Source organism: Mytilus californianus, unplaced genomic scaffold (genome assembly GCF_021869535.1).
Source record: "Mytilus californianus isolate M0D057914Y unplaced genomic scaffold, xbMytCali1.0.p SCAF_8, whole genome shotgun sequence".
NCBI lineage: Eukaryota > Metazoa > Mollusca > Bivalvia > Mytilida > Mytilidae > Mytilus > Mytilus californianus.
The window spans coordinates 49,395,235-49,409,446 of record NW_026262734.1 but is presented as its reverse complement, the minus strand read 5'-3'; the positions used below and the strand labels follow the sequence as shown (position 1 = coordinate 49,409,446).

Genomic DNA, 14,212 nt, shown 5'->3' with positions numbered 1-14,212 from the left:
TGGATCTCTATGACATTTTTTTAAGAAGGTTCAATACCACAAAAAGGAAAGTTGGGATTGATTTTGGGGATGGTGGTCCCAACCGTTTAGAAATTAGGGGCCCATTTTTCTAGTTTCAGGATAATAACTTGTGTATAAGTATTTCGATTGCTCTGAAATTATACAACAATGTTTAATACCACAAGTAGAAGGTTGGGATTCATATTAGGGGTTATGGGGCAAACAGTTTAGGAATTTAGGGCCTAAAGGGAGCCAAAAACAACAATGTTTGTAGTTTCCGGACAATAACTTGTGTGTAAGTGTATGGATCTCTCTGATATTGTACCATATGGTTCCATATCACAAAGGGAAGGCTGGGATTGAGTTTGGGGGTAATTGGAACGTAGGAATGAGGGGCCAAAAAAAGGCCAAAAACATGCATTATTCTAGTTTCCAAACAAAAACTTGTGTTAGATGTGTATGGATCTCTCTGAAATTGTACTACAAGGTTCCATACTACAAAGGAAAGAATTTGATCGAGTCTTGGGGTAATTGCTCCAAGGGGGGATTCCAAAAGTCGCGGGGGGGGGGGGGGGGGGGGGTTCCAAATTTTTTTTTTCAAATTTTGTAAAAGTTTCAAGAAGTAATCTTCAATTGCACACTATTGCGCAATAGATTTGTAAGATCTTTTACCACATTTATTTTGTGTAAGAAACCTATATTATGTCAAAATTTGATCACAATCAAAATTCAGACAGTATCAAGCTTGAATATTATATCCAAATTTGCCCCAACTGTTCAGGGTTCTACCTATGCGGTCGTATCAGGCTGCGCTCAGCGAAGCATTTTATTTGAATATATTTTTAATAGATCTTCACTGTTTAAAAACTGAACCAATTTAAAACAAACTTGACCTGAATAATTCTTGGTGTTTTCCAACTTTATGACACATTTTTATATGCCCGTTTACGGGACGTATTATGGTATATCGTTTTCCCTTTGTCCGTCTGTCCGTCCGTCTGTCCGTCCGTCCGTCGTCAACATGTCGGACATTAACTCAAAAACACATTAACCAATTTGCATAAAACTTTGGTGAATTGTTTATATTTATTGACGTGAGCTCCCTTTCGTTTTTTATAAATTTTAGATTTTACGTTTCTGAGTTGTGGGGTTTTATTCATTAAAAAAAGGGGGATTTTCCGGTTTTCGGACAATAACTCAAGAATGCTTTCACTAACTTTCAAGAAGTTGTTGTGAATTGATTATATCTATTGACATGAGCTCCCTTTTGATTTTTATATATTTAAGATTTTACGTTTCCGAGTTACAGGGTTTTATTCATAAAAAAGGGGGATTTTCCAGTTTTCGAACAAAAATTCAAAAATGCTTTCAGCAGTTCGTATGAAACTTTGGTGAATTGTTTATATCTATTGATGTAAGCTCCGTTTAGAATTTTATAAATTTTGCATTTTACATTTCTGAGTTATGGGGTTTTATTCATTAAAAAAGGGGGGATTTTCCAGTTTTCAGACAATAACTCAAAAATGCTGTCAGCAATTCTCATGAAACTTTGGTGAATTGTTTATATCTATTGATGTAAGCTCTCTTTACATTTTCATAAATTTCTAATATGACATTGAGAATTAATTGAACTGTATTTGTTTATAGTCTGACAACAGATTTACTAAGTAGTGCGCAGCAGCACAGTGTATTGCACAACAGCAAGAAATCTTTAAATTCAATTTATATAACCAATTTCAAGTTCTTTGACTACATTTATTCAGAAACCTATAATATGTCAAATATTTAATACAATCCAAATTCAGACCTGTATCAAGCTTGAATATTGTGTCAATTTTTGCCCAAACTGTTCAGGGTTGGACCTCTGCGCTCAGCGAAGCAGTTTATTATATTTTGTTCTACCAAAGATTTGTAATTCAAATTAATATGTTTTTGCAGACAATTTTCTGAACATATGTAAATTAATACAACAGTAATTTTAAATCTCACTAACATAGTAAGAAGACAGATCAAGGTTACAAAAAACTTGAAAGAATTGAAACAAGGTCATGGTATGGTCAAAATCGAAGTTTCCATTAAAATAAAAATCACAAATAATTCATTGCAAGCATGTTTTATCAATCGCTCAAAGGCTCATGTACTTTAACTCTTCCAAAGCATGTTATCCGACTACATGAGTTCCAGTTTCTCCAACAGTCTACTTAAAATATAGAACTCTGATTTCGTTATACTCATGGAGTATAACGAAATCAGAGTTCTATATTTTAATTAGACTGTTTCTCCAGTTGAGGGACAATTTGGTCCTTGACATTTCATAGTTTCTGAAATAAGGACAAAAATCCATACCTGTCAACTGACCCGGATCTTGCGGGTGTGACCCGAGATTTTCACAATTCTGAGGGGTCACCCGGAACACCCGCCGGGTGACCAAATAACCCGGAAATTCGGAAAATAACCCGTTTTCACCCGGATTCCTAAGCCTTCAGACTGATTAGATATAAACTGATTTCTTTTAAATACCGGCAAATTCGTAAATCGTCCTGGACAAAAAGTTCAACTAGCTGTGTAAGCTCAGCTCAAGTGACCCATTTCAATTAATGGCTTCACTTGACAGTTTTGGTGTCAAACACACTGTTCATTAACACCAATTACCTTAGCTTTAGGTCGTAAATAATTTGTGTATTTCAAAGTTGTTTTAAAAACAACTTGAGTTACTTCCCCTTTTTTGTCAATTCACAATATACTCCTTAGACTTATGTTTTTTTTTGTAAAAAGATTAAATCTAAAATGAATTGAATGCAAAAACATATCAGAATAATACTTTTACTTATTGTTTTACCTTAGAACAATTAAAAAATAAAAATTTTGAAAATTACTTTTTTCATCTATACCTCCTTTAATTGTTTAATTTTATTTTATTATACTCTAATATCAATCTTTGAAATGTTTCACTGCTTAAAAGTTGCACAAATGTATGCAAAGAAAACACAAATTGGCACATTGTATGCCATGGACTGAATATGAACAGGAATAAAGGCAATGTAACACAAATCTATCAATGGGCTCCGAGTGCAATGAAATAATAAAATGTACAATTTTAAATTACTTAACCATGTGGACATGTTTTGGAAACTTTGATATAAATTATACGAAAAATGTCCCCATAATACTGAAATTCAGCTCGAAAAAGTTCGTACGCGTTATGACCTGAGATTTCATTCTTCTATGCAGGTCATCACCTGCATTTTCATTGTCATAGGTTGACAGGTATGAAAATCATTCACTTAGTTTTTAGTAAGATTGGGATATACGAAAATGAAAGAAAAAGAAATATTTCTATATATAAAGAGTATAGGCATTCAGGCTAAATTTCAACCTACATTTTGAGCATATACAATTATATTACTTTGGGATTATCACGAATACTGCCTTCGGGGGTAGGGGAGGGGGTAACTTACTATGACGAGCGGTAGGTATGAGCCGCTGGAATAGGTCATTAGAATACTATTTCTAGCTTCATGATATATATGATAAGGTCGATAAGAAACAAGGACAAGTTACTAAATAAATCAAAAGTATCTGAAATCCAGTAGACGTCGATTTTTTTCACAGATGCGAAAAAATAAACACTGTCATAAATGCTTCAAATCTCATAAAAATACCAGGCTTATAATTTTGTATACCAGACGCGCATTTCGTCTACAAGAAATCCAAGATATTATGATCACTTAACTGTATCAGTGGTTATTTTTCTTTAATTTCAAGTACGATGGAGTTAATGCGTTCAATATAGAAACCAAAGCTAGTAGTGATTCAGGGAAAAAAATCTATATAGAGGAATTTGAAGTCAACGAAAAATATTACTTCGTATTTTTCTTCTTGGGAAACACCTATTGAAAGTCTGTCTCACATAAAATAAGGAACAAGTCAGCAAATAAAGAAGCACAGTTTGTTATGATAGATAACGTCTCTGTTTTATAAAACAAGGGATCCATTGTTACGACTATCGATAAAATAAACTCATCATAGATATACCAGGCATCAACTTTGTACGCTAGACTCGCGTTTCGTCTACAAAAGGCTCATCAGTGACGACGGAATGAGAAAGTTAAAAGTGCCAAAAAAGTAAGAAGTTGAAGAGCATTGACAATGCATAATTTCGATGGGTGCCAAATGCAGCTAATGTATCATGGTCAGAAAATCCTTATTATTTCTAAAAGTTTAATGTTTTGTAAACAGTTAATTTATGATTACGACCGTATCAATGATAATTCATGTCACAACCGACAATGACTACTGAGCTGGTAATAATATTTTCAAAGTCAGTATTAAGGTCACTACTTTGTATTCTTTTACATTTTATATATTTACGAACTGTTTCATCAATCATGTCTAAGTTAAAAGTTTGATGACAAATTAGTTTTTAAAGTATGATGATTTAAACATAAATCTAAAGATCACAGCTAAGGATTTTTTTTCTGCAATAGATGCGCATTTCGACAATAAATACCTATTTAGTGATGCTCGAGGCGAAAATATTTATAAAACCTTATAATGTATTGGCAAAGTTTATTTCATAAAAAGTATAATTTGAGCTTACATGGGAGCAGAAGCATAGGAAAACTAAGTTTTCAGGAAGAGACGTAGGTGCTGTGTTGGGAGAATGAAGAGTGGTTTATATCTATATTTAAGGATAACAGTTATTAATAAATGTTAACCAATGTCTTACAAGAGTCGAATATCATGTTTAATCTTTCTTATAAAAAACCTCATAAAAGATGCCAGGGTTATAATTGTGCGTCAGACGCGCGTTTCGTCTACAAGATACTTATCAATGACGTTCGAAACAAAAAAGTTGAAAGGCTAAATCAATTATTTCATCCCACCCTTACACACAAATCTATAAAGTGTTATTTCCATTTCTAACAGGGGCCTCGGTGGCCGAGTGGTCTAAAGAGTTACTACTGTTATCACTAGCCAATCAACACTGAGGTTGTGAGTTCGAACCCCGCTCGTGCGGGTGCACTCGACTCCAATCTTAATTGACTAGGATTGTCAGTTTTCCTATCGAAGGTCGGTGGTTTTCTCCGGGCACTCCGGCTTCCTCCACCAATAAAAACTGGCCGCCACGAAATAGCATAAAAGCGTTGCTTAAAAGTGGAGTTAAAACACCAAAAATCAAATCAAATCAAATCATTTCTAACAGTGGGTTGATACCGCTGCTAGTAGACTGTTAACCACGAGGGTATCATCATCGTCAGTTATTCGGTACTCTTATGATCTATCACATTTCCGTTGATAGATATATAAAGATTTTAAGAAGCTAATGATTCAATGAGATTAGACAAAGATGACCTCAGATGGATTTGGCTCTTTTGTTTAGGTTCAATATCGTCATTTAACTCTTCAATTGTTTAATATCTTATACTTCCTTAGCTTTCAAATTTTGAGGTATGAGTGTTCCTGATGAAGGTTAATCCACAAAAGCTCTTAGGACTCAACAAATATATAATATGTGCTATTTTCATTATATATACGTTTGAACAAAGTCTTGTTCTACACAACATAGGGCTTGCTTCACCTCATATGTCTCAGTAGTCAGCGTTAAATAGCGCTACCTTGGACGTTACAAGCACATAAGCTTTAATTCCAGCATCGTATATCTGGGTTTTATGCCAAATCTTCGTCAATTTTTACATATATTTTGTAAACCTAGATCTATCCCTTAATTTCCTGTCATCATACTCTTATTCTAAATGGCGATAGACTCTTTGCTTGTCGTGTCGTCAGCCAACATTATAGATCAATCTTGCAGCAATCATTGTATTTATCCAATGGATAAAAAGTAAGTCGGTTAATTTCGGCTGATTAAATTTATCTTGATCTTTAGGGAATTATGGGATTTAACTAAAGGATAGGTTTTAAGCAATAAAAATTAACCAGTGGCTTAAACTTAGTCCTGAATTGCATACAAATAGTTCTCAGGACATGGATATCAATCTGAATGCATCCAAAAAATTCTCCAGTATATATAATGTAAATGAAGTCGTGACAAATAAATAATAAACAATTTTTGAAGAAATAAGTTTGTTATGTTGCCGTTGCTTAATACAATGATTAAGAAAATGAAAAGAATAATACATGTAGCATATAACAACAATAAAAAAATCATATTTTCACATACAAATCTATTCACAAAAATGATGCAGTGATTAATTTTGGTGATTTTGCATAGCTGTTTACTATGGCATCACTTCATCATCAAAGATTCAAACCTCCCCTAAGTATTTTAAAACTGCAAACGTTCAAATGGGGATGTTTTTAGCTTTCTAAATGTGAACTTTTTCCATTTCTATGTAGCAACATTCCAGAAGCGCCTGCATATGGAGTATTATATACCTCCCAGTCGATGGGAGATTCCAGAGCTTGCGTTTCCTATCATGATTTCCTTGATAGAGGGTTGTTGCTTACAGGGATCTATTTGACCTAGAATTTCAAGTGTTAAAGTTGAAGCCATCAGTTGGTTGCCCGCTATGGAATATCAGTGTCAATGATTACTAAGGATATGTTCCAATTGTCATAACCACAACCCCGTCATTCTTTACTTGTTTGTGACATCACCGAATTAGACTCTTCACCACAGTTGTACTTCCGATGAATTACACGACGGATGCCACTAGTGGTACAGGATCTGCTTACCCTTTCGGAGCACCTGAGATTGTCCCACTTTCTTGTGAGGTTCGTGTTGCTCAGACTTAAGTTCTTTTATGTAGCGTTTTGAGAACTTTTGTGTTTCGTTGTTTGCTATATATATGGCGTTGTCAGCTTCTATCGACTTATGCTCTATGAACGTCCACTTGGCGTCTTCCGCCTCCCTTATATAGCACAAGAACATTTTCAAAATCTACTCCATGCCATACATTTATTTTTAATCAACTATAGTAAAAATCAGAAAAAAACAATCAGACAGATGAGAAACATTTTTTATATAAGAAAGGTGAATAATCACAACTGCTATTGTCGAAATGCGAATCTAGAATTTGTATTGTTAGCGTTATCCACAATATTCAATTCGCCTCCATTAAGCGTATGGATAATATCATGACATATTTAAAACTACATTTCATAAAAATCAATTATGTTAAAATGTCAACAAAAACAAACCACTTAAAATTATTAAAAGTATAATGTTGATATACTGCCAGTATCTATATTTATAACATGTACAATAAAGAAACAAATTTCACACCAGAAATGAAGAATTTTAAAATTTTAACTAATAAAGCGTGTTTCTAAGTTTCATATAATATTATGCATACAAAGTTCAACCCCTAGATAAAACAGGATGTGTCTTAGTCATTTGAGTATATATAGAAATCTTATCATAAAAAAGATATCTAAAAGTTCGTAATTTACAGAAATCTATTGTGATTCAGTGTGAGAATTCTTGTCCTTTAACATTAAGATGGACATTTTCAATTTCGTTTTTTTTTTTCGTTTTATTTTTGTTAGTAAACAAAAACAAGACATCGGAGAAGTGATCCTTAGTGTTTATATAAGATTTATGTTATTTGTGACAGCGATATTTTCCTCTTTGATTTATTTCGTGGAAATTCAAACTTTATCTAAAAGCAAGCGACTATTGTTCTCGAAATTGTTAGCTTACATGTTGAGAAGTTAATCCATTAAATCCTAACATTGTCCATTTCTTGTTATCATATATATGTTTTTTAATTGTATTATTTGTTTGAATCATTAAGTGACAAATTTCATTATTACATGTAGTTATGATTAAGTAAGATTACGTAATTCATATTAGATCGTTTCTATGTAAATGGTCAGTTGGATACCAGCGGTCAAGCTGTACGGACGCCGTGCATTTACAGTAACATTCATTGTGTTTAGTATAGAACATTTATTGGAATTACCATTTGTTTTATCTTTTCGGAATATTACCGTTGAACTTTTATTGTAATTAATGTATTGCACTATTGAAGAAGTTATATATAAAACCATCGTAAAGCTTAACTTAGTTTTGTTGACTTTAGACAGTGACTTTCCCCCCGAACTCTAAATATAACAGGAACGACGAAAGCCCCTGTTATATATACATCAAACATGAAAAGTCAAATGCATTTGTACTATTCTGTTTGACAGCAAAGCATTCAGAAGGTTTATTTAGAAAGAAAATAACACGGAACTGACGATGACTGTAAGGGTGAATGTTAAAACCGAAATGTGAACGTGTTGTGCTCCATTTCCGGAAAGACAGTTTGATCCCTGACATTCCATTGTTTCTGAAATATAGAAAGAAAATAATAAGCAAAACAAACTAAGCATTTATTGTTAGTGAACACGTCACATTTACCCCATTTAATAAGGTTTTCACATTAATGTATTGTACAGTAACAGTTGTTAGCATCCTATGTCTGGTCTAACCAAATCTGTTGTTGCTCTTATATTTTAAATTATAATCAGTTAACTTAATAAATGATTAAGTAATACTTGGAGAAATGACCACATTAAATTATCGTGTACAGTGTTACTTTGTTAAAGTCAGCAAGGTCAAAACATATGACATGATGCGATACAACAGAAGTCCGTACCCAGTAATGTTGTCAAATATTAACGAAAGATATTTTGAAGATCGAATTAAGTTTTTATGGTAAAACGAGAAATAAAGATTTTGCTTACATGTAGCAAAATGTAAATAAAGTGATGTCGTCTATACAAACATTACAAACTTATTCTGCTAGGTAATACATTATGTACTGTGTTATTTGTAAACATGAACAGAATAGTTCTATACATAGTTGAGTAGGAAATAATGATATTTTACTAACCACCATTAGTCTCCTATACATTTTCAACTTAATATAAACATTACACAAGTTGATAAAGCACGTGTGGCATAAAATGCTGGTTATTCAACCGATACGATGAATTTAAATAACTATAAATGGCTATCATCATCTCTAGCCCATTGACTCTTTAATTGACCATTTGGCACGGCACAATTCATATCTGCGAACATTTTCTTGAGAAAAACAAATAGTAGTTTTGAATTTTCTTATCTATTTTTATCTAAATCCAATTTAAAATTACGTTGGTGAGCGTAAAGACATTACAAAATTATACTTATTGTAATTTCTAAATATCTCAAAATGTAAAATTTTTACAGTTCGTATTTTTTCCTGGCAAATGGAAATATATGTCCTAGCAGGGCCTCTAACCATGCACGCATGGGATGTTTATGGTTAATATATATCAGGTGTTACATGATCACGTGTGCTTGAAAATATGAAGATAACCCCTGTTTGAAATTTTGTATATAGTTGGTGCGGGGTTTTCTCGCTGCGTTTAAGACCCTTTGGTGGCCTTGTGCTGTTTTCTGCTCTTTGGTCGGGTTGTTGTCTTTTTAACACATTCCCCGTTTCCATTTTCAATTCTTTTTGGTGCATATGTAGGGCTTGCAAGTATGTTATTGCATCACAGATATTAAACAGTGTTATACGTGAAATTGTAATAGGAGATTCTTACTTTTAAAAATAACATGAACCAACGCGATATGAAAAAAATTCAGCGCTTGACGTATTCGTAAATACTAAGGCTTTGGTGTTCATTAAACTTTGAAGTGCGCAAAAACTCCTTTAACAAAGTAATATAGTCTGAAAGGTTTTGAACATTCAATTTTTTTTAACATTCTTTTGCACATCAGGACGACAACATGTTAATATGGATGAAAATGAAACCTGTTTTACTGAACAAGGTTTACTGGGTTTTTTAAATGCTAGTTCACAAGGTAACAGTCCGCATAAACTCATGTCACCCTGTCTGGACGGATATTCATGTCGCTGATCCGATCCGACTTTGCGTTTTCATCTAAATGCTACGTGCTTGAGCACCTTTTTGATCACAATTAAGATGGTTTACTATTTAAGTAAACTGTCAAATGAAACATATTTATTCATTTGATCATGCATATACGAAAGGTAATAACACCAAAAAGCTTAAGAAAAACGGTTAATCGAACACAGATAAAATGATATGCGGTCTTTTGTTTAATTACAGACGAATGTTGTAAAAAAAATACTTTTCAGCACAATTTAAAAATAAGGAGATGAGGTATGATTGCCAATGAGACAACTATACACCAAAGTTCAAATAAAATGGATGTAAGCAAGTATAGGCAACCGTACGGCCTTCAACAATGAGAAAAACCCATACCGTATAGTCGGCTATAAAAGGCCACGACATGTAAATTATAAAACAATTCAATTGAGAAAACTTACGGCATAACTTATAACAAGAAAATTAACGAAAAACAAATACGACAGACATGAACCAACGACAACCACTGAACTACATGCTCCAGACTTGGGGCAGGCACATAAAGAATGTGGTGGGGTTTAAAATGTTTGTGAGACTATTTTTTGTCTGAGTACCCTGATCTAGATGACATAACTGCAAACGAATTGAGGATGTTGTCACCCCATATCCTCAAAACCAATGTTCTTGTGTGGACCTCGCAGATTAAGGCATTTAATTTTAAAGTTTTAACATTGCTTATGAATAAGTTAAAGATGCCCATATACAAAGAGAATCTGAATAAATAAATTTTTGACAATGTAAACCAAAAACTGACTTCGCTCAGCAGATCGATTCATTGACAAGTTTAAATTATTTGTATTTGGCACACTACGTACCTATGCCATCACTTCATTTTAAATATTGAATTGTCTTTTCATTAGCTTTTCATGTCGGAAAACATATATTCGCCCAACTACAGGATGTATTGACACTTTTTCTGAACAATTTTATTGATAATAATTCAAACTTCAATAAAAATATACATGTTAATTTCAAATTCCTTTTACCGATTTGTTTTATTTACTTACCGACACATGCACGTTTAAATAGCATTTCCTTAACTTCATCTGAATTTAACTGTGAGAAATTTGACACTTGGATGGTGAACCTTTGATCTGGATCACTGGATATTTCATTGAGCTCTTTGACATCGACCTCTCCTCCAACCCCAATGGCAAATATATAAGCTCCTCTGTCTTTAATTAAAGCTGCTTCCTTTTGGGTCTGTTGTTTTCCCTGACTTGCAGTAAATATATCATACATGCCAGGATTTGTACCTCCGTCTGTCAAGACAATAACAACATCTACCACGTCAGATCTTTCCCCATTACCAAGAGCGAAAATGTGTTCATGCGTGTGTTTTAAAGCAAGGTATGTCCTGGTAGCGTCGCCATTATGATGCTCAATATCATTAATAGCGGAAAGCACATCTATCTTGGTTGTGTAATCATTGAATCCAAATTGAGGGACCAGATGAGTACTGAAAGATAACGCAGCAACTCGGGTCGCGTCTGAACCAATAACAAGAAAGTCGACGAAGTCTTTTACAAATTGTATTTGGTTTCTGAAGTCGAGAGCCGATAAACTGTTGGAGGAGTCAATTACAAAAGCAAGATCGATCATGGTCTTACACAATGGTGTTCGTTTATAACTGCCTGATGCCATTCCATTAAAAATCATGAAAAGAATAAAGATTTAACAGATATAAACATAAACATCGTACAAATGAAATGATTAACGTGCGCACAATACGTGTTTTTTTAAACAACCTGTATCAGATACGCTCGTGACCAAATATATATAACGTATGAGGTCATACGAAATACAAGGACATTAACAGAACAGCAAAAACCTTAGTTCAATTTTGCCTGAGATTATGAACTAATAATGACGCCACGATAAACCAACTCCCTAAATCAAAATAAGGCTATGGTAGATGATGCTATTCTTTTAATGTACTTTTATTCCATTTGCTTTCCGAGTATTATAATATGTATACATCTATGCCTTTCAGAGTTTTGAGCTTGAGCGTTCCTGGAGAAGGTATATCCAGAAAAGCGCATCCGACCTCTCCAAATTTATGAAGTAATATTTTCATTTACGAGGAGAACTTATCATTTGAATTATGCTTTTACAGAAGCACTAGCTTTTGATCGGGTTGAAAGCAAAATATAGCAATTATGCTATTTAAGAATGAGAGAAGTAAACAAAATAAATATTTTTAACTGTAATATATAACATTAGGTCACACTTCAAACTGATGACATAAAGCATAAGTAAAGACAACTTAGCTAGCCATTTCTAAATATGCGTTTTATTCAAACCATTCTTTTAAGCAAAAATCGTTATACTCTCAACTTATTTTGAGTATTTTCTTTTACATGTACTTGCCACATTCCTATTGTCATTAGGAAATTAATCGTTTGTGTGTGGAAAAAGAAAGAACCAGTACAAAGTATTTATTATTGGGAAAATTACAGCCGATTTCATTGAGTGTGTAGTTAAAGGTAATATATTTGGTTAGCTTGCTTGCTAGCTGAACCGTGAAGTCATTATTATGTTAGGTAAACTACCCTCCTTTATGAGTAGACTAGTCCCACAAATATCCAATTCTATCTGTCTGTGGGACTAGTCTACTCATAAAGGAGGGTAGTTTACCTAACCTAATAATGACTTCACGGTTCAGCTAGCAAGCATGCTAACCAAAGTCAAAGATATTACCTTTTCCTACACACTCAATGAAATCGGCTGTAATACTAAATGCATGTTATCAAAACTCGTTAAAGATACCAGACTAATAATTGTGTACGCCAGATGCAGGTTTCGTCTCAGACTCATCAGTGATGCTCAAATCAAAATAGTTGAATGACCAAATAAAAGAAGTTTAAAAGAATTAAATACCCAGCAATTGATTGTTTTTGCACCCAGCTTTCTGTGTCGCAAGTACCTAATTTATCTGACATTTTCAATAACAGCTGACAATAAATGAATTCTGAATTTTTCTCTAAAATGTTATTTTATTTAACATATCAGTATTACAGCGATAACAAAAATATATAAATACAACGGATTCTACAACTACACCGAGTGTGGTATCATACGTCTCTACTCTAGAGAGTTAATTTTTTATTTTGAAACACGTAAAACGTCAGACTTTGAAACTTAACTGCCAAGGATGAGAAAATATCATCTGCACGAACTACGATGGTGGGATATAATTATCTATTTTTTTTTTGACAATATGTAGACAAACTCTCTATTTCTTTTTCATTGCTCAGATTTATTTCTTTTTATGTGTTTTATGTGATGTCATCAGGCATGGTCGCCTTTTCCCATGACGACAAGAACACTATACTAGGAGGTAGCGATAATTTTTACTTACGATGAACTGAACGCAAGTGAACCCATGTTGATAATAAAAAGAGTCTTAATCGGCTAAGGATTAGAGAAAAACAAATTTACAATGACTGTACGTTTGTACTCACCGCTAACAAGGAAAACCTAAAAGACAATAAAATTTTTATAAAGGAATGATTGAGAAATTTTCAATTTTTACTTGTAGCAAGAAAACAAGTTCGGTGAAACCATTTTTTTATATTTATCTTATCATATTTTATTTCAAAATTCTATCTCATAGATTTCTTTTATTCACAAAAAAACTGTTTTTTCATGAACAATCTATGCAAATTTGGGCAATTTTGCACATCTTGTAGCTTGAAAAAAGCACGGTGACTCATACTTTTTATTATATTTTTGAAAAAAAACATGTAAAATTCTACATTTCGGCAAAATATAAGAAAATTCTATCTGAGGAAATATATACCAATGATCCATCTTAAATGAAACGAAAAAAATATGACTTTGCATTAGATAGAAACAAAACAAATTAAGTTTAAAAAAAACATTAGTTGGACTTCTTGCTTTATATGTCTTTTTATAGATCTGATATATAATGACATAGGTATATAATTCGTCCTCATTATATTAGACAAATCAATTAAATAAAAATATATACATTTACAAACTCATATCCGAAATTTAAATCAGAGAAACTCACTAGACGTATTACTTTGTACGTCAGACGCATGTTTCGTGTACATAAAACTCATTAGTCGCACTCAAATAAAACAAGTTGGAAAACATAATCAAGTACGAAACCGAAGAGAAATTATAAAACAAAAGTTCCAAAAAGTTGTGCCAAATAGATAAGTATATGATATTCCAAACAATTGTCTATTATCAAACATGTTCATGGAAATAATACAGGCTTCGTCCTCCTTCACATGAAAGACCTGCCTATATATTATTGTGGTTAAAATAAAACGATAGGACCAATTTCTCA

The 14,212-nt window shown here is 33.0% G+C and overlaps 1 protein-coding gene across 2 annotated transcripts in view; it reads right to left on the bottom strand.

The window, feature by feature from the left end:
• The window catches only part of LOC127711307 (collagen alpha-3(VI) chain-like), a 28,168-nt gene extending 16,556 nt beyond the window's left edge, over positions 1–11,612 (bottom strand). The window contains exons 1-2 of one of the 2 annotated variants that reach the window (XM_052217303.1): positions 10,899–11,612; positions 7,023–8,297 (exon numbers count right to left, since the gene is read on the bottom strand). In XM_052217303.1, the coding sequence (XP_052073263.1) occupies positions 8,179–8,297; positions 10,899–11,550 (771 nt within the window). In that variant the 5' untranslated portion in view covers positions 11,551–11,612 and the 3' untranslated portion in view covers positions 7,023–8,178. Of the gene's footprint in view, positions 1–7,022; positions 8,298–10,898 lie in introns of those variants that run through there. The other variant, XM_052217304.1, reaches the window with a different exon arrangement.
• Between the last annotated feature and the right edge of the window lie 2,600 nt (positions 11,613–14,212).